General features: G+C 39.8%; 2 protein-coding genes across 3 annotated transcripts in view; one reads left to right on the forward strand and one right to left on the reverse strand.

The window, feature by feature from the left end:
• ROCK2 (Rho associated coiled-coil containing protein kinase 2) overlaps positions 1-2,012 on the forward strand; it is a 95,171-nt gene extending 93,159 nt beyond the window's left edge. For both annotated transcript variants that reach the window (XM_057370482.1, XM_057370483.1), the window contains one exon: positions 3-2,012. In XM_057370482.1, the coding sequence (XP_057226465.1) occupies positions 3-6 (4 nt within the window). In that variant the 3' untranslated portion in view covers positions 7-2,012. The remainder of the gene's footprint in view (positions 1-2) is intronic.
• A 6,770-nt stretch (positions 2,013-8,782) lies between these two features.
• SLC66A3 (solute carrier family 66 member 3) lies at positions 8,783-18,582 on the reverse strand. The gene is made up of 7 exons (XM_057370485.1): positions 18,107-18,582; positions 15,963-16,045; positions 15,422-15,491; positions 14,749-14,806; positions 13,457-13,577; positions 12,307-12,348; positions 8,783-10,528 (listed from the first exon to the last, which is right to left on the reverse strand). Exons 1-7 carry the CDS (start codon positions 18,247-18,249, stop codon positions 10,440-10,442), a joined length of 606 nt encoding a protein of 201 aa, XP_057226468.1. The 5' UTR covers positions 18,250-18,582; the 3' UTR covers positions 8,783-10,439.
• Positions 18,583-18,656: the final 74 nt, after the last annotated feature.

Here is an 18,656-nt window from a genome sequence, read left to right on the forward strand (position 1 = left end):
AGCTAACTGCTTTCCGTGAATGCAGATACAGTCAAGGTGATAATTTTCTTCCCATTACAGCAAGACTGAAACATATCCCAAAATATATTAAATATATATATTTTCCTGAGAGATTGTGCTATATATATCAGAGGTTTACATTTTTGCTGCAATATAAATTACTAATCTCTGAGGGTTTTCCTGTATTTTCCTGAGTGACTGATCAATTGAGGAATGGTTGGTAAATAGTAAAAGGGTATGTTAGGTAACCTTTTAAACTGTGTTCCACAAAAGCTTTCTTGGCAAGACACACACACTACATTTCATAAAGGATCAAGAGGAATGAGTATTGAAATGGAAGAAACTGACTTTTCAGCTTTCATAAAGATGCCACCAGCACGTCTGCAAGTAGAACCGGACGAAGATCCACCATAGTGATATAGACTGCATCTGTAAGAAGTGACCATTATACTGTGTATATATATTGTACTGTAATACTGCAAGAGGGTTTTAAAAATCTTTCCACTTTATTTTTTTATGCTTATTAATCAGATACCATTACTTATTGCAGTTGCAACTATGCACTTGTATAAAGCCATAATGTTGAAGTTTATATCATTCATACACGTCTATCAGAAGCTGCATGTCARTGTTCAGCAGCTAGTATAGGTTTGAAGTATATACTAGTTTCAGCTACATCATCATGGGCAGTCCTGTTTTACCTGTCTAATTGCCTTAATTTAATTTTTTTCAAGTTTTTTTGCCCATTCTTTCTATTTAAGGAAAAAGAAAGTTTACCAGCTCTTAGGATGCAATTTTGCTTTGTGGCAGAAGATATAGTGCACTATTTTTACACCTAGTAAGTATATCAGTGTCAGCCTATTTTGAATGTATATCGACTGGTTTTAAGGGTGGAGAAGTGTTGGTTACAGAAACAATGAAAGCATGGGATTTACCAGACCATTTGCTTGTACATGTAACTGCTCATCCAGCCCTTTTTACAAACCTCAATACTAGTTATTGACTTATATTAACCCTCATTAAGTGCTATGAAACTTCATTTGCCTTGTTTTTGCATACTCTCCTAGATGTGTTTTTTTTTTTATTTCTGGAAAATAAAAGAATCTGTGACTATTTTTACATTTCACAACACAATATCCAAGGACTGTCACAAACTTTAAGAAAAGTAAAACATACTGTAGATGTATTTTAAAGTTTTAATCTGGTTCTCTAGCACATAGCTGTAGGCATAGATAAATATTTCAGTAGTGTGTTTTGAGAACTGATAGCTGGGAAGAAAGGGCCTCAGAGGCACTTAATCTGACTTTTTTTTWAACTTGGAGTTGTACAAAAAATATAATTTATGTGGGCTCAATAATGATGTGTTCATAATTATCCCAGAAAATGCATGTTTTATACAACTACAGTATGCGATGTTAAACATATTGACAGTAAAAAATGTAGTCTCATATTTGGTCTCTTTATATATATAAATATATATATATATTTAGAATATATATATATATAAAATATTGTGTGGGAGTGCAGTAATTTAAAATATGATCTAACACTTCAATGAAGGAGGACATTTCACTTTAAAATTTTGTTTGTTTGTTTTTGTTTTTTAAAGAGTGTGGAAATGTTTGGAAGGATAGGACCATGTTTTATTTAACACTATCATGAAAGGTGGACTTGGAAACACTGAAATACTGAAAATTAATAAATATATTTACATTTTGTAACCTCTACTGCAGTTCAGCTTAACAGAGCAAGAATGTATTCAGTCTTCTATTTATGCACTCACAAAGTAAAATGTTTGTGAGTTCTTAAATTCAAAACTAAAACTTTCATATAATTTCCTTTAGGTATTATAACCCAGAGCACAACTACAGTGGTTTTTCCCTGCTTGTTTTGATTTACAGAAGTACGGTATATTTTTAGAAAATGCAGATTTGCATAGAGTACAACATTAAAAATGTATACAGTAAAACTGTTTCCATTCACTGAATGCATAAATATTTTATATATATATATATATAAAAAATGTTACATTGTGGGAAGTTCTATCCTTTTCTGAATTGGAGAATATTATATATATATATTTTTAAATAAACTATTTGAGTAAGGTAAAATAGTTCCTGAACTTGAGAAGCTGGTAATTAATTGAAATATTTAAATATGAAGGTAACTACTGCAGCAGATATGGGAAAGCAAGGGCTGCTCCAAAGGCAACTGRGCAAAGCCTGTGTGTGGAGGAAGCGCAGACTCCAAGGGAGCTGTTTGGCAGCTCCTCCACTGCTGGGGCTGGATCCTTTGCACTTTCACTCCCTGGTTTGTGTTCGTTTACTGTGAATCCACAGGGCCCTGCTAAGCCTGACCTTTTAGAAAATGTACTATATGATAGTATTKGCTAGCCACAGTTCAAAAATTCTGTGCTTGTACAAATAGCTGTTAGCTGTCTGTACGGGGATGGTGTCATGGAGCAGCACAGGCTAAGGGGRAGCACTGGGGAGCACAGCACCCTCAAGGCCAGTGCTCTGAGGTGCACCAACCTCACTTGGTTCCCAGGACACAAAAGGCAGAGCTGCTCTTCTGTTCTTGTCACTCATCCTGCTGTGACATGCAAACAGCTCTTTAATTTAGTTCCTGGAGACAGTGTTGTTTCCCTGTTATCCAGCAGTGACCTTTTAACATTTTTGAGAGAAGGGCATATTCATGAACTAAGAAATATTTGTCTTGAAATTCACTGATGTTTTGACACTTCTTTTTGTTACAGGGTTGTCCCAAGCAAACAGGACATTTTTATGGCCTGAATGACTTACCTATAGAAAATTCTTTCATTGCAAGTCCTTTTGTCTCACTAGAGTCAACAAGGAGCATAGCCAAGCAATTCCCAGGTTAACCTGGGAAAATCAGGGGTCAAACTGGCAGCCAGGAGCTCAAGGCACTTGTAGGGAGGTTGCTTCTTAATTCCCAATCCGAAAGCTAACCAGCACAGAAGCTGGACAGGCAGACCCCTTCGGAGTTACCTTGCCAGTTGTCAGAAAGACYTTTCTGCAATGAGATTTCCACTTCTGTCCTGGCTGTGTGCTGCAGTTCCCTACCTCTTGTGGTTCCTGCCAAAGTGCAGACCCTCGCAGCACCGCCAGCAATCCAGCACCCTGTCTGCTTTTAACTAGAGGAAAACTGGTSGTTCTTGTGCTTCTGAGCACTGCTGGTGCTGTAACCAAATACGTGATGTAGAATCAAAGGACGATGTAGGACTTGGAAACATGCAAGAGGCTCAAGGATCTTGGCAGTCAGTGATGGGGCCAAATTTAAAACATCACTGAAATTTCACTGCAAATGTCTAAATCTCTTACTGCCTCTTGAAAACACTGAACCTCCTAATTTTTGAGAGGCGTTCAGTGGCTCTTGAAGGCACCAAGGCCAGGAAAGYTGCCACTGAGATTATGTGCTTTTTCTCTTCAGTTTCTTTTTAGTTTCTAATGTCAAGTGATCATTAGAAATTTGAGCATTTCTGTTTGTCATCTTATAATGTATTCATTTCCCATCTAGCTTTGAAAGAATCATCCTTGGAAGAGGATTATGTATTTTGGTGTCAAGTGCCTTTACCCATCATGTGCTTGKGAGGTTATATTTGGGATGCTGCTGTGAAAAAGGGGAACTTACATGAAAGCAAACTTGTTACCTGGATTGCTCTTATAAACCCTTAATCACCTCCTTATTCTGTTCCTGAGGCAGAAGAGCATAGCAGTACAAGGTCCGGTTCAAGGACCTGGAGTATTTCAGTTTCCTTCATATTCCTCGATAGTTTGCCTTGACATTCATGTTAAAATATTTTTTTTTTTTTCATCTAATCTTAGAATATATCAAGTTGGAAGGGACCTGTAAGGATCATCAAGTCCAGCTCCCCGCTTCTTACTGAATGACCTAAAACGAAACCATATGACTAAAAGCATTATCCAGCCACTCCTTGACCTCTGACAGGCTTGGTGCCTTTTCACTGCATTACAGTTTTGTATGGATGATCATCTCTGCACAYTTTAAATTGAAAACATTATTTTTTATTTTTTAAGATGATCTTTTGAATCACTTAAGGGTCTGTCAGAATCCCAAGGATCATAGGGTTAGCCTGCTGCTTTGAAATATCCCTCATGAGGGTGGGGAGTCTTCTTTTGCATCTCCGTAAAAGATGTTAATGGAGTGGTTCTGAAACTACAGTTTGTGTTCTTTGTTGAAGYTGCCTAAAAAGTGGACAGGTGTATATACACTCAGTCTTATCTGAGAAATACAACAAGTCTACTGAGATGTATGTGGCAGAGAAGAACACTCAAAACACATCCAGCCTAGTGCTCCCCAGGAACTACTGCAATGAATGGAAAAGCTCACTGTAAAAACATACCTCCAAGAAGTGGAAACAGAAAAAATTTATTGGCACAGGGATGATAATTACCATGTCTTATTAATGAAGASTGGGGTTTGGATTCTTTGCTACTTTGTAGGCAGGAAGCATTGTTTTATAAAGGTAAGAAAATCACATTACTACTTTATATTGCAAGGGTGGAGCCTTGGATTTGACTGCATCTGCTTTTGCTCCAATAATCTTGTAGAAGATGCAGTCATCTTTCAAAATGAGTCACGGTGAAAGGTAACAAAATTTCAKTTATAAGTGTATGTAGTGCAGATATCTTTAAAAAAATCTAGAAAGACATCATCATCCTGAAAAGAAAGGGCAGAGTGCAGTAATTTCATGTCCTTGCAGCCCTTACTTGGTTGTTGGAGGAGCTGCATAGAAATGCTTTCACAGCCAAGACAACTGCATGGGATGCTTCAGTCCCACTGCCCTGTTTGGATGTCTAAGGCCTTCAGTGTTTGTTYAGAGATGTGAGCCTGCTTTTATGTAGTCTTTTACTGTCCCTGTGGGCCTCATAGATCATCCAGTTCTTGTCATTCTCTTTACTCTTTGGGTATTTTTTGCCCAGGATGCTGTTGCACTCGGTAAGCATGGCTATCCAGCAAGAAGTACATCAGGTTTGTGGGATCACTGCCAATAATCTTTTCCTTTGGATCACCAAATGCTTACGTTTAAGGCATTGAATTGCCTCAGCTATGTGCTACTTTTTATTAACAAGTGAACTGGCAGGAACTTTTTTGAGTTAGCTGCCCTATTAATTCCCTTAATCTTTTTAAGACTGAAGGAGCTGGGCACCCCACTGTCTGAACCCTGTTTCATATCTGCTTGTCCAGCATTGTTTCTGACCTCAGCTGTTCCATTTCCCAGTAGGCTCTTGGAGCAGATCTTACAGCTGGATCTTGCAGCTTCAGGACTTGCATCTGCTCACTGGATCCCATAGTCTCATGTGTCTGCATGATGTTTTCCAGCACATTACAAACCTTCCATCCTAGGGGCCCCTGAGATTCAGTAGGATCTGTGTGGCCATTATTTCACCCTGGAGCCATGGGAGGGAGGCTCGCCTGCGTGCTCCATATGCTGTTCTCRGCTACAGCAGTGGGAATTGTATTACTGGAAGGTGGGAATTTGTGCAAACTTAAAAAAAAAACAACAAAGCTGAGAGGAAAATACCCTCAAGCTCAGAGAGTCTATGAGGACTGTAAGTTATGCTGACAGTGCATTTAATGGAAAAAAAATTAAAATCTCACAAGTCACTCTCTTGAAAGTCACACCAGTCTACATACAGGAATCTCTATATAGTCAGCTGTTGGATGGTGAAAGAATTTYTTTACAGTAATTAAGTGTTTCAAATACGCTTTACAGAAGCTCAATTTATGCTTTGTTAGAGTAATGATTTACATGACAGAGGCTACACTGAGGCATAGGGTGTTCTTCCATTTATGATTTTCATGTAGTATGGAATTTGATATGATTTTCATATTGGTACTGCTGGCCAAAGCCTCCACATTCCAAAGCAGAAATCTTGTACATCCCAGAGCAAGCATATGCACAGATGAGTTGCARTTAAAATAAGGTGGTAAGTAGAATTGAGTGTCAGGATAGAGCCATGTTACTATTCCGTTTGAATCAGAATCATTAGCTAGCTTCTCTTTTCACATTCTAGGCTGGTGCAGATTCTGCCTTTTACATAATATTCCAGAGTCCTTGACAGATAAAACAAGGTGYCTGCTCTCCTGAAGCTCCCTCCCTGTGAGTCAGGGATATCATACAAAGCCCAGAAGTACCTGTTTAGGCCTCTGACAAATTGAGACAGTTATGAGATGAAATAATGAAACAACACAGGGTATTAACAAAATTGTGACACTTATTTAACTGTCCTTCAGTTAAACTTCACCAGTTAGTTTTCATCAAAACTGTCATGGTAAAGTCTCTTACTTTATCCCTGGCCCAAAAACTGGATTTTTTTCCAAGATACAGATGGTTGCCCCAGATCACTTCCAATGTAGAATGGAATAGCCGACACCTTTAACTTGAAAATGTCTGTCTGTCTGTCTTGCCTTTAGGCAGGAAACACCTGAGGTCAATCAGGATTCRGGTCTGTGAGACTGGCAAGGTCTTGCAATTGGATCCATCACAAGTGATGGTCTGTCAGATTCTTAACAGAGATGTTCATTGTGGCTCCCAGGCACCTGTTTGACCTCAACAGCCGTCATCACCAAGACYTCTGAAGTCTCCTGGAGAACTCCAGCTCAAAATCAAGCGAGTTAAATTCAGTACAAACCAAGAACTTTATAATGTCCTATTTAAGATTTTTTTTTTTCAGCTTCCTCACCATCCAAAATTAGATATCCTTAGACCATTATTTGTGGTAAAGGCAACATTTCATGGTCTACTTCATACATAAATTTCAAGAATGGAAGAATTTGTATGAGAATGGGGCAAACTAGCCTGAAGAGAATTTGGAGGGAAGTAATTATTTATCATCAGGGAAATACATGGCTGGGAAACTACCTCATGCCAGTTATCTCCACATCTGTGGAGCCTTTCATTTAAAATCGTTCCTCATTTGAACTCAGCTGTTATTTCCTTCTTTTATTTTCCCCCTATTACAGATGTCACTAAATGGATAATGATTGTTTGGTGGAGGAAGAGTAATTTTACCTTTTCTTTAAATTTTCTTTAATTTAAAGAAGTGAATGAAGTTGTTCTGTAAGATTGGGGCTTTTCAGCTAATTGTGAATTAGTTTTTCCAGAGTCAAACCRCTAAAATCCAGCTCTGGATCTGCAGTGTTTTTGGGGTGTTGCTGCCTCCCCACCCCACTCCTTTCTCTCCTGTTTCAGTAGATCAAATGAGCAGAGCCAGGATCAGGAGTAGCTGCGTGCACACGGTGAGGCAGCAACAGARGCTCAGGGGTCAGGCAGGGACAGGGACTCCTGAGCAGTCCAAGCAATCATCCCTTGCTGAATTGGAGCAGCACAAGGAAAGACATCCGAGTCCACTTTGCTCAGAATGCCCAGTGTTAGGGAGGCTCACAGGGTGGCGAAAGGATTGTTTTGCATTTGTGTTGCGTTTTCCTGTTCACTGAGGACAGTTCAGAAAAAATACACTACACACATCCTCCCTGCCAGACCTGCAGCCTGCTGCCTCTGGCATCAGATCCTCATTCTTTCAATAGTAAATCTCATGGTAAATGTTTTCTCTATTTTAATAGAGTTGAAGTGAGTTTGTAGCTTACCTGTTGCCAAATGCAGTCGCAGTTCATGTCCACTGCTGGAGGTGTCTGCGGTGATTCAGTGGACTATATTGGAATTCAGATTTTGTCTTTTCACAGGCAAGGAAAAAGTTTTTGAAAGCCCTGACAGGACCCATGCTTTGTCAGCCAGGGCAGTACAGGCTGTTAGCTCATGAGCACGTTGAACTGGTGTGATTAGACACCGAGTGTGTAATTCCACACTCGTACTGCATCTGTGAATGGAGCTCCGTTACTTCCAGCCCTGTGGATAGGAGCTGCTTACTGGCTTACACCCAGTGCCATAAATCCAAGATGCTTTCCCTGCCTGCCTTTGCCCCGTGGCTGTGGCTGTATTATGAGGCAAACAATCTCCTTGTGTGTGCCCCACTACTGGTGAATGACAAGTTTAACAAGATTTATCCTGCCTATGTATTTGTCTAAAGCTGTGGCCTTTAATCCAGCCCCTGAGAAGATTATGCTTTACCTACTGGAAAACAGGGTCTGCGCTTTCATGGGAGCTTGCCTGGAACTTGAGTGTGCATGTGTTTATGAAAGTGAAAGGAATTACTCTCTGAGAGGGGAAAAAGTGTGTAAAACTATTTACTGCTATTTTCTGATTTGTTCCATATCTCTTGCAGCTTGAATGAAAACTCCAGCTTTCCAAGTCCACAAAATTACTTTACCTTAAACTCGTGAATTACCCAACTTTGTTTCTTTTCCTCAGTCTTTTTTTCCCACAGGTTCCTAAGGTGATTTATTCAAAATWTGTTAAGTAATCTATTAAGAGCTGTTCTTAAATGCATTTTCAGTATTTTATGATAAAAAAAATAACTTCAGGTGCTGATTCTTACACTAAAAATGGAGCAGCTTCATTTTCTACAGCATCACTCAGGAGTATGAAAGACGTCARTAACAGGGTGTGGACTCCATACAAATCTTTCTCTATCAAGGAAATTAATTAAAACTGTGTTTTTTAATTTTAAGATGCTGGAGCTCTTTAGCATTTGACAGGTCAATATTCAAGGCTGATGCTTCAAGTATTAAAGTGAAAGCTGCCCATTTATKACCTGTAATGAATATTTCATTTTCATATATGGAAACAGAATAAAACCTCAAATGCAATGAAAATTAACTGTAAGAATGACACTATCAATCTTGAAGAATAGCATTTATTAAAATCACCTGGAAAATGTATCACAYGCCACCTGCTACCATTTAAACCACTTCAGATACTTTACATAGCTTTAGYAAAATCAGAATGTTTACAGTTACTCTTTCAACGAACAGATTTTTACATTTTATTGGAGYAGTAAAAAATGCTCATCTTTGATAATGTGGGATACATAAAATCAATGCCCACAGACGTCTCTTCCCAGCCMTTCCCACTACAATGCAGAGTGTACGAAGCAGCTGTTTTCTGGTGAAGGCCTTGCTCCAATTGTGGAGTGTTCACTGGCAGAAATATCTGCTTTTGCAGATCCCTTTGCTTCACAGCAGTCACACAATTTAATGTTGCAAAGAAAACCTGCCTCAAGTATAGTCAATGCAGTCTTCCCATCGTTTTCAAGGGTGTTGGGATCAAGGGTGCCTTGGTTTTTACTTGCCAATCAACAGAATASTGTAAGAACTCTTTTGAAATGTTGTATCTTTTAATTTTGGAGAATGTAATGAGAAATTAAGGCAAGCTATATGATTACTAATGTAACTTGGTTGTGYAGGCAGTACTTCCAAAACCAAAATCCCCTGTCAATAGTTGTCAAGAAKCTCCTTTCCTCCTTTTACTACAAGTACTACAAATTTATTAGAATTTCTGAAGTAAAAATATAAGTGAAGTCTATGTTCTTCAATACTTAGCACTGGCAGACTAAAAATTAATGAACCACAGAGCAGTATCACCAAAACCTGACAACCATGGGAGACGAGTCTGCTGAGATGCATCAAGGTGCACATGTCACTGTCAGTATGGATGGTGTCTGGGAATTCTGCATATCATTCCAGAAACTTCTGCCTGAACAACACTTTTAACTGTTGGTCACAGTTTCATTAATTCCCATGCATTCTAGTCCCTGCTGTTCCCAAAACAGTATGTTCAGTGAATGAGAGCTCAGGTTGAAAAAGAAGAWTTCATAGTTGAGTTTTTGCTCTTATCCAATAAAAACTGGGTATACTGAAGAAAGTGACTATGGGTATCCTGTATCAGCTGTATAAATTGTACTATTTAAATGTTGCATGTAAGTGCTACAATCCCAACTGGATTTGTGACTTAGTATAAGACATTTAGAATCTTATTCTGGATTGGGTCTTCACTCAGATTTTCTTCATCCTAAARTACATACATACTTAATGTTGAACTAACTGAGCTACTTGCAAGAAGACCAACTTCTTATGTTGGTCTTCTTATGTGGTTTTTCCATCTTGGAGCAGAAAAATGAGTCGGTATGTTGGTGCAAAATTGATCATGTGTAATTGAAGAAAATTGCTTATATGTAACCAGAAATACTGAAGTAATACCAGAATATATAAACATCTAATTATGAAATACCTTGTAGTAAAAAAAATCCAGAGAAAATGTGGTATCAGTGAAACTTGTCTGAAATGACCAATAAAAATATGCTGCTTAAATTAATATCTTATCGGAATTATTTCTACRAGGACATAGACATTAATGTACTATACTGCATGTCTATAAGTACTGTACATACTGTAAGTATGCTAAAAGTAAATATTAGAGAGCTTCCTCAATCTCTGAGGAATTCTTAAATTCTTTAAGCTTAATTCATGGTAATGATGTATGTGCTGATGAGTGTCTTTTAATTAGTCTTTTTAGTCTTCCTGTAGTGCAGGACTGCGGCTGTGACCCAAAGATTGAGGATGAGCATGATTATGAAACGGATGAGAACTAAAAGGAAAAAAAAATATTGTAAGCATAAATCAAAAAAACTCAACTGCCATTACAACACTGGTTTGTAAACTTTTGCTGGGTGTACTGACATCCTGAAACTCTTTTCAGCCAATTAGTTTTAATTACCATGTTCAGGAACCCATGCATTCTGAGCATGAATGCAAGAGAAAAGAGCATTTAGGACTTGATCACTTTCAGTAAAAGCTCAAAATAATGCACTACAGTACCTTTAATTCTTTTGTAACCAGGAGAACAGTACAAGCATGAGTAGCCTTGTATGAATTTATATTTATATTTAAGACCAAGAGTTAAATTCATAGTCACAACTCACATGTCCTTTATAATTGTATGTGTTTATAAAGGAACTACTCTCTACTCCAAATTTTAAGTTCAGACTTCAAGACAGGAAATACTTGTATCTGTGACAGAAAATCTGAAAACTGACAAAAAAAAAGCAGTTTTTCAGTATGTGAGGTTAGCTCCTCTTCTTTGAGAACCATAACAACATAGTACCACTACCTGTGAGAAGGTGCTTGAAATAKAGGTATGTCGGATGTCCATTTGCTAGGTGGAATATTCACAGAAATGTACACAAAACTTTGTTTCACAATGATGTGATATCTGACAGTTTCCTACCTGTGAATGTGTTCACTGTTACAACTTAACTGGAAACATTTCCATTAGAGCAGCACAGCTGGCCCTTCCATGTTCCAMAGTGCATGGTGCTGAACTTGAAAAAGCAGCTTTTCCCAGCACCAGCTTTGCTTTCCTGGTGCTTCCTCCCTCCCCCTCAGTGCATTATTCCAAATTTTTGGTGACAGATAACTGCATGGCCCCACAAACTCCTAACTTTAGCAAAGAAAAAGCAGCAAGCATGGGGGTGGAAATGTGGGCCTGAAATGGGACTTCCTTTTCCAATGAAAGACACTTGGAATGCTTGTAAAGCTACAGCTTCACTGTGCTGCAGAGGGCTGCTTAAAAAGCATAAAATCCATTCAGATRATGGTTCTGATGAAATAGCAGTTTTGAATGAAAACAAAGAACTAGCAGATGAAGAACAAAGGGATTTTGGTGCTGTTCCACCAAGTCTTGATTTTGAACCATTTATTGAAAAATCTGCTAAACTCCTTAGCTCTTTAAGTTTTCTCAGGATAGTAAGAAGCTGTTAAATAMATTTGCTTTATAACAAAACTGGCTGCAAATTATATATTTTAAGTCATGTTTTTTGAGTTTCTTACCAGCCTGCTATTCATTTTCAGCCTGACATAAACTTTCTGAATGTTGTATCTAAAACTACTCACATGCTAAGATGAACTTCAGTTTTCTAGAATTTTTTAATTCACAAAACCATCAATAAGAAAGGGGAAAACTTCTTATTTGAAAATCTCATTCAATTACTATAGACTTTTAAAGCTCTATTTTACYGAATTTATTATTTTAGTAAAACACCAAATATTTTTAATGCTTTGTTCTGCTATTTTCAGAATTAATTTTGTAGTGCTTTTTCCTTTTGGAAAAAAAAAGTCTTTTGGACCAATTGCACTACATGACAAGCACAAGCAGTTTTTTGGTTGGTTGTTTTTTTCTTTTTTCTTGATGAATTTGCCTGCTTTGTAATCCTGTGCTACTTTTTTGGCAGCAACTTTTCTCACCATGCTAACCTACCACGTTCATGGTTTGTTCTTCTGAGACCTTCCAGCTGTTTTACAGAACAATTGTAAACTACTGTGGCAGCTGTTCCCTTAAAAAGGCAGGGCATGCCATATTTTACTCACCTGCAACATCATTCGTAGTCATTACAGTTGTAATAATTCTTGCTGTAAATTGAATGAATTCTGATTAGTGGAACACATCAGACACATTTATACTTTAAAAAAGTATGAAATATCCATTTTTCAACAGGATAATCTTGCATCAACTATACACTGTACACATTCCCGCTTTTAATGCAKCCACTCTCCACTATTTTCGTTTCAGAAATCAAGCTTGCCAAGCTGACAGACAATGTATTAGGGGTCTTTTTTGATAAGAAAATCAGAGATATAATTAGGACTTTTATATCTACCATGCTAGATTGGATGTGGTCAATTTACTGCTTTTTTTTCTGTTCAGCCCCTCCTTCAGTAGTTGACAGTAACCTACACCCACAGTTGAGTCAGCTTGACTTAACYATTGTGAATGTCCACGTATGCCTTCAGGCTTTGCAAATACAAGAATTCAGCTTCCCTTCCTACAATGAACCTAAATATTAATTATTTCACACTTGCAGCAGACTAAAAGCACTTACACAGTTTACTGCCACTTTTCAGCAAATATACCACAGCTTTTAATTATTGRCTTTCATGTAGAAATAGATCCACCATTACTGTGTTTTATAATGAGAATATTTTAAACAAGTTTTGTGAAGATGACAAAGGCACTTCTGACAAATAGCTGTAGAACTGTTCATGCAGACCACTGGGGCATTGCCACAGGAACTCCGCAAATCACTGTTCATAAATTCTCTAATGAGACAYGTAATTACAAGTAGCCATAAAGGTTTTAGCTTTAAGTATGTATTTATTTGTAGGTAACTTCAAAATTAGCATTGTCTGATTGTATGCCTGAAATTTTTTCACCTTTTCATGATGGATCACCAGTAACTGTATAAAATCCTATAACATGGAAATCTTATCCTCATAAATAAAGCCTTTCAGTTATTTCAACTCAGGTTACCTTGGCCACATTTACACTTCAAGTCATTGGTTTTTATCAYTGGTGTCAAAGATAAAACTTACTTTCAAGAAACTGTGTGGTATTTGAGTGTCAGGAGTCAGCACTAAGGGAAACTAAGGCAAGATCTTTACCTACAATGATTGAGTAAAGACCTATGAAAAGAGGCATTAGGAGAGCTTGGTACTTCACACCAAGTTGTTTATAGTTTACCTGCACAGGTGTATGCAGACAGGCCCCAGGTCAGGGCGCTTGTTTGTCCGGCATCTTTGGTCTGCCAGAGATGATGCAGCTGAACCAGCTTACTGGCTCCACTGATGAATGTGCAGAGATTCTGAAAAGCAGGTAAAAAACAGGAAAGAATCTCTGCCTTTGCAATTGTATTATTTGAACAGGACTAGCCTTTTAATTTAGAATAAAAAAAAATACACTCTTCCAGTACTGGGCCACCCAAGTGCTTTGGCTTCTTACTAAGGAAGAGTGAAGCAAAAACTGGAAGTTGCCAGAAACAAGGGGCTCATTTCTGASGTACTGCCCAGCAAGAATCTCAAAGAGCACAACTACTACTGTTCTTGGGAAATGCTTGATAGAGGCAAATACAATAAGAAGCAAAGAAACAAAAAAAAGCTTCTCAACCTGCTCCATAAAACTGTTTATGAAAGTTAGCTAAAACGAGACTGACCTAGTCTAAACAGCAAGGTTGATTCAGACCATCTGTTACCATTATGTCTGGCAAACCAAACCATAAAGGAATGAAAAAACTGACAAGAATGTGTGGAAAATTAGTCCAATTTGAGTGAAAAAATAGTAACAGGAATGCACTATTCACTCTGTCACTTTTTAAAGGGGATTTTGTAAAGGCAGCTCGTAGAGAGGACTCCACACAGGCCYTTGTGCCRTGCCTGGATTTCTGCTGAAAGTAAGGATCAGCACTGAGCTTGGAAGCACTGAGCTTTGTATCATCTTTTGCATTAGCAGATCCAGTTCGTCTCAATTACATTTTTACTTTCCCTCTTCTGCTAAGAGAAGATCATCTTTAAACCTGTGTAGGCATTATCAGATKATATTTTTCTCAATAAATTGTAGGWCTAARGAGTAAAAAAAAAAGTACTTCACAATCCCTGTTTCAAACATTTTAACACTGTTCTCTTCCTCTTGTGTTAAAGTCTRTTGGTTGGGATTATGACATTAGGACTAAAGYAGCAATTGAATTTAAAMATTTTAARTATTTGGTAGTATYARWTAAGGCACAACCAAGTAACAACTTWCCTCAGAACATACCTTTTTTCCCCTCCACAGAGTCTCTACTGCCAGTGTTTTCCAGCTATTCACAGAAGAAAGAACCAACTGTATCTAAAAACTGGTTGGTTGTTCTGAAAGCTAACCTAAATGACGAATTCTTCCAAGGACATATATATAGGAGAGTCCTCTAATAAAGGCTTCCAGAAAGAAAAAAAAAGAATTTCATATGAAGATCTAATTTCAAATAATCATCCAGCACTTACCATGGCCAGGTCTATTATCCACTTCTGCAGTGTTAGCATGTACCAGCTCCCACAAAATCTTACATTACATTAAGTTTCATAGCACTGCAAATTATAGGATACAAAGTTCTCAAAACTGCCTGAGGAATCAGATTTATTTTTAAACATCTGGAAATAATCTTATTGAAATGTTTAAAGAGACTACACAATCCAGATAAAACATATTAAGCACTGGTTGAAACACTAAGTGTTCCTATTTTTCACACTGTCTTTGGTCAAACAGTGTCTGGAGTTTCTCAAAACCTGCTCCAAAGCACAAGACTTGAGATTTAAAACCAAGTCCTATTTTCAAAAAAAAAACAAAAACCAACACCACTGTGTTGTAGTAAGTACAACCTGCATGGCTAGGAATCAAATAAAAAAAAAAAGATTTGTCATTTCTATTTTGCATCCCTGTAGAAATGATGTAAATTAAGAATTGAGTTTACTCTTTATCAGCTGGGAGCCTTCTAAAGCAGAGCAATATATAACGCTTACTTCCTGTAGAGATTTTACTGTGATCCCAGAAATCAGCATGTGAGTGTAGAATACACGTTGAGGGCTGGCTAAAAATTATGTACAATAATAGCACACAACAAATTATGATATTGCAAACAAGCCACATAAAACAAACCTCATGGTTTTCAAAGGATACACGAGTGCATAGAACAAAGCWCGTTTCATTTTTCCATTGAAATGCATAATACAGAAAAGGAGAATGGCATCTGCAATAAAGGAAAGACAGCTCGTCACAGAAGGGACCAAAGGGGCCCAAACACAATCCTAGACAGCTCCACTGGGCATGAGGTCTGTGGAAACTCCTTTCTTACAGCTTTTGTCTCTCAAATGTGATTTATGACAAAAACACTGTCAGCTCCTAAACTAAGTTTTTCTTAGAATCTGGAGTGTTTAATATGTTTCTCTCCCATGTGGAGGCAGTGGATAAAGTATGAGTTTACACTGCAACTAACAATTAGGTCTTTCTAGGTGTATATTAGGTGTAATAATTAGGTCTTTCTCCTCTACCTGAGCATCTTGTTTAATGACATTTATAAGAATTCAGTTTTATGTGAGATTTCCATTCTGTCTTCCTCCCAACTCCAGCATCACTGCAGTGGAACACTGCACCTATATGCAGAGTCTTGGAGTGCTGAATGATCCCCACTTCATTTCCAAAACATGGCTCACAAAATTACCTTGTGCAATGATGATGGGATATTCCAGGTATGTCTCCAGAGGGTAATTATAATAGATCTGGTACCTCAGAAACACAAGGAAGCTGAATAGAGAGATASAAAACAATATGACTGCACAGAGGGACACAAAAAATGCCTTCACAACTTTTATACTGTTTTTGTGGTACCAAAAGGCTTCAGGTAAGTGCAACCCCTGTTGTCAAATGGATCAAATAAACATGGGCACAAAGTGCAAGCCTGATCATTCTGTAATCTATTTCTGTTACCCTCAAATAGAATTAGATGAAAAGAGCTGCCCACGCTTCTCATCAAGGTCTTTATGTCATAGTGTGTAAGGCACAATTTTATTAATTATAAATGATGAGAAAGAAATAAAGGTGTCAAGATTTAGGASATACCTTCTCTTTGCAAGAGCTTTGGCACCTTTAGGATAACTCTGACTTGTTTATTTATGTCTGTAGTTGTAGTCCAATTTATAGTTTAAGCAAGTTCTACAGGGGTAGAAAATGTCTTCCAAGTTACGAGATTGTCCACTGTAGCTCTACTGGTCAAACTGAGTCTGTTTTTAAGTGCACCAAACAATGCCAATTTTCCTTACTGTCATTCCACAACAGTGTATCTAAAAGGAACTGAACTTGCATAATRTTTTCTGTACTTCCAACTCTCCTGCAAGTCCGTGGGGTTAGACAGAAAATTCAAAGCTGTATAGAAAACAGAAAAGACTTTTAGGGCAGTTTAACATAAGAAAAAAATTTTGGTTTCTAATGTAGAGAAATGGCACAAGGAACAGCCTACCTCATAAGAACCCAGATTTTACAGTATTCAGAATTTAAATATCTGAACTTCCTAGGAGCGCTATTTGATACAGAGTCAAATTAGACTCCTGGCCATCAGCACCATGTTTCCGTGTCACTCTTCTGCCTGATCACTCTATATTGATTCCACRGAACCATACCAGCTTGTGCTGAATCCCTACAACTGGCTTCAAAGTCTTTAAAGGTAGAAGGATAAATAGTCTACTAAATATACAGACAGTAGCAATAAATGTTTCAAAGAAGGCCAGAACCTGCAGTCATGTGGGTACCGTGGTTCTCACACAGGTGCTGAGGAGACACTGCAGCTTCACCAACGCACATGAATGATTTTATAGTGCTGCCACTGCTTTTTGGCTGGGGCTGTGGGGTCAGTAATATCTGCTGGAACACAAATCTACTTTATTTACTCTGGGGCGTGTTAAAGGTAAACAGCAACAGCAGGATGAGTGCTGTGGAGAGAGGCGGGCGGGGAGCGGCCACAGCGGAGGCTGAGGGGATTTTGCACAGGTCCACTGGAGAGGTGTCTGTGCACCCGAGCTGTGGCCCTGCCTGCAGACACGGCACAGGCACGTTCAGAACAATCACGCCGTTTCTGTGAGGCGATTTTTCTGACCAAAACCCCCTTTTCTAGGTCCGGCAGGGAGCTAGCAGCCATCCGGCTGGATGTTCTGCCCAACTCCATCCTTCGGTTCGGCCAACGGAGGTATTTCGAGGTATTTTATCCCACTCGTACCCATACCTGAACGTGCACACACCGAGTTTATTTATTTGTCATTTCCTATAATCTTCTTTAAGCAAGACTTAATAAGCCTAGCCCATGTAAGCTTATTATAGGCTCACAAGCCTTTGGAGTTTAACACGGCTTCTAATTTTCTTAAGGAATTATTTAAGTCTTACCGATTGAGGTGAGGGAAGCCTGTCTGACGAGTACAACTACCTGCACCACAGGGCACACGGGACTACTGAATAACCCAAACACACGCCTTACACCCTCTGCAGCTGCTGCATCCAGCGTCAAGGGTGGCCCGGGATGCCTTTGGGCAAGTTAAAAAAGCTGAGTTTCCCTTTAAATGACAGCGCCGAATCACTAAAACAGGAAGTTGGCTCCTGAAAGGCTCTGTGGGCTCAGCTGGCGGGGCTGGTGCCGAGCTGCGAACGGGGCGATGGAGCACCGAGGGAACGGGGGCTGCTCGCCGCCCCCAAGCCCGCAGAGGATAGACTCAATCCCCGGCTGCCGCAGCAGCTCCGGGCCCCGCACCCGCGGCCGAGGGGACCCGCGGCCCCAGCGGCTGCTCCCGCCACAGTCCCCGTGTGCCCCCGCCGCCTTACCCGGCCAGCTCCAGGAGGAGGCTGGTCACGCTGAGTCCCCACGCCGAGCCGGCCTTCAGCACCGCCACCACCTGCGGCAGCTTGATCACGGCACACACGGCCCAGGTTGTCAAGTGCACCAGGTCCAGCAGCCCCGGCGCCATCCCGCTGCGGCGGCCCGGGCAGGGGAACCCGCGGAGCGGCGGGCGGGGTGTGGCGGAGCCCGCCCGGGACGATCGCGCTGGCGCCGGGGCGGCCCTCACGGAGCGTTTGGGGCGCAGGCACTGCCCGGGGCGCGGGGAGGGGATAGCCGGGCCCGGCGGAGCATCCGCTGCTCCTCGGGAGGAGCTGTGGCACGGTCACCCCCGGCCCCTGCTGCCGAACACTGGGGGGACACCCGGGCCGGCCCCGGGCTGCTGCTTGAGGCCTCTCCACATCTGACTCCCTCGGTGACCAGGCCGTGRAACGCTCTGCTTCAGGTTCAGAGTGCTTGTCTTAGAATGACTCGTACCCTGAACAACATCCCCAGAATAGGGGTCATGTGATGCTGTGCCGGCCATGTGCCGTGTTC

Source organism: Malurus melanocephalus, unplaced genomic scaffold (genome assembly GCF_030028575.1).
Source record: "Malurus melanocephalus ecotype Western Australia unplaced genomic scaffold, MMel_1.1 scaffold_127, whole genome shotgun sequence".
Lineage (NCBI taxonomy): Eukaryota > Metazoa > Chordata > Aves > Passeriformes > Maluridae > Malurus > Malurus melanocephalus.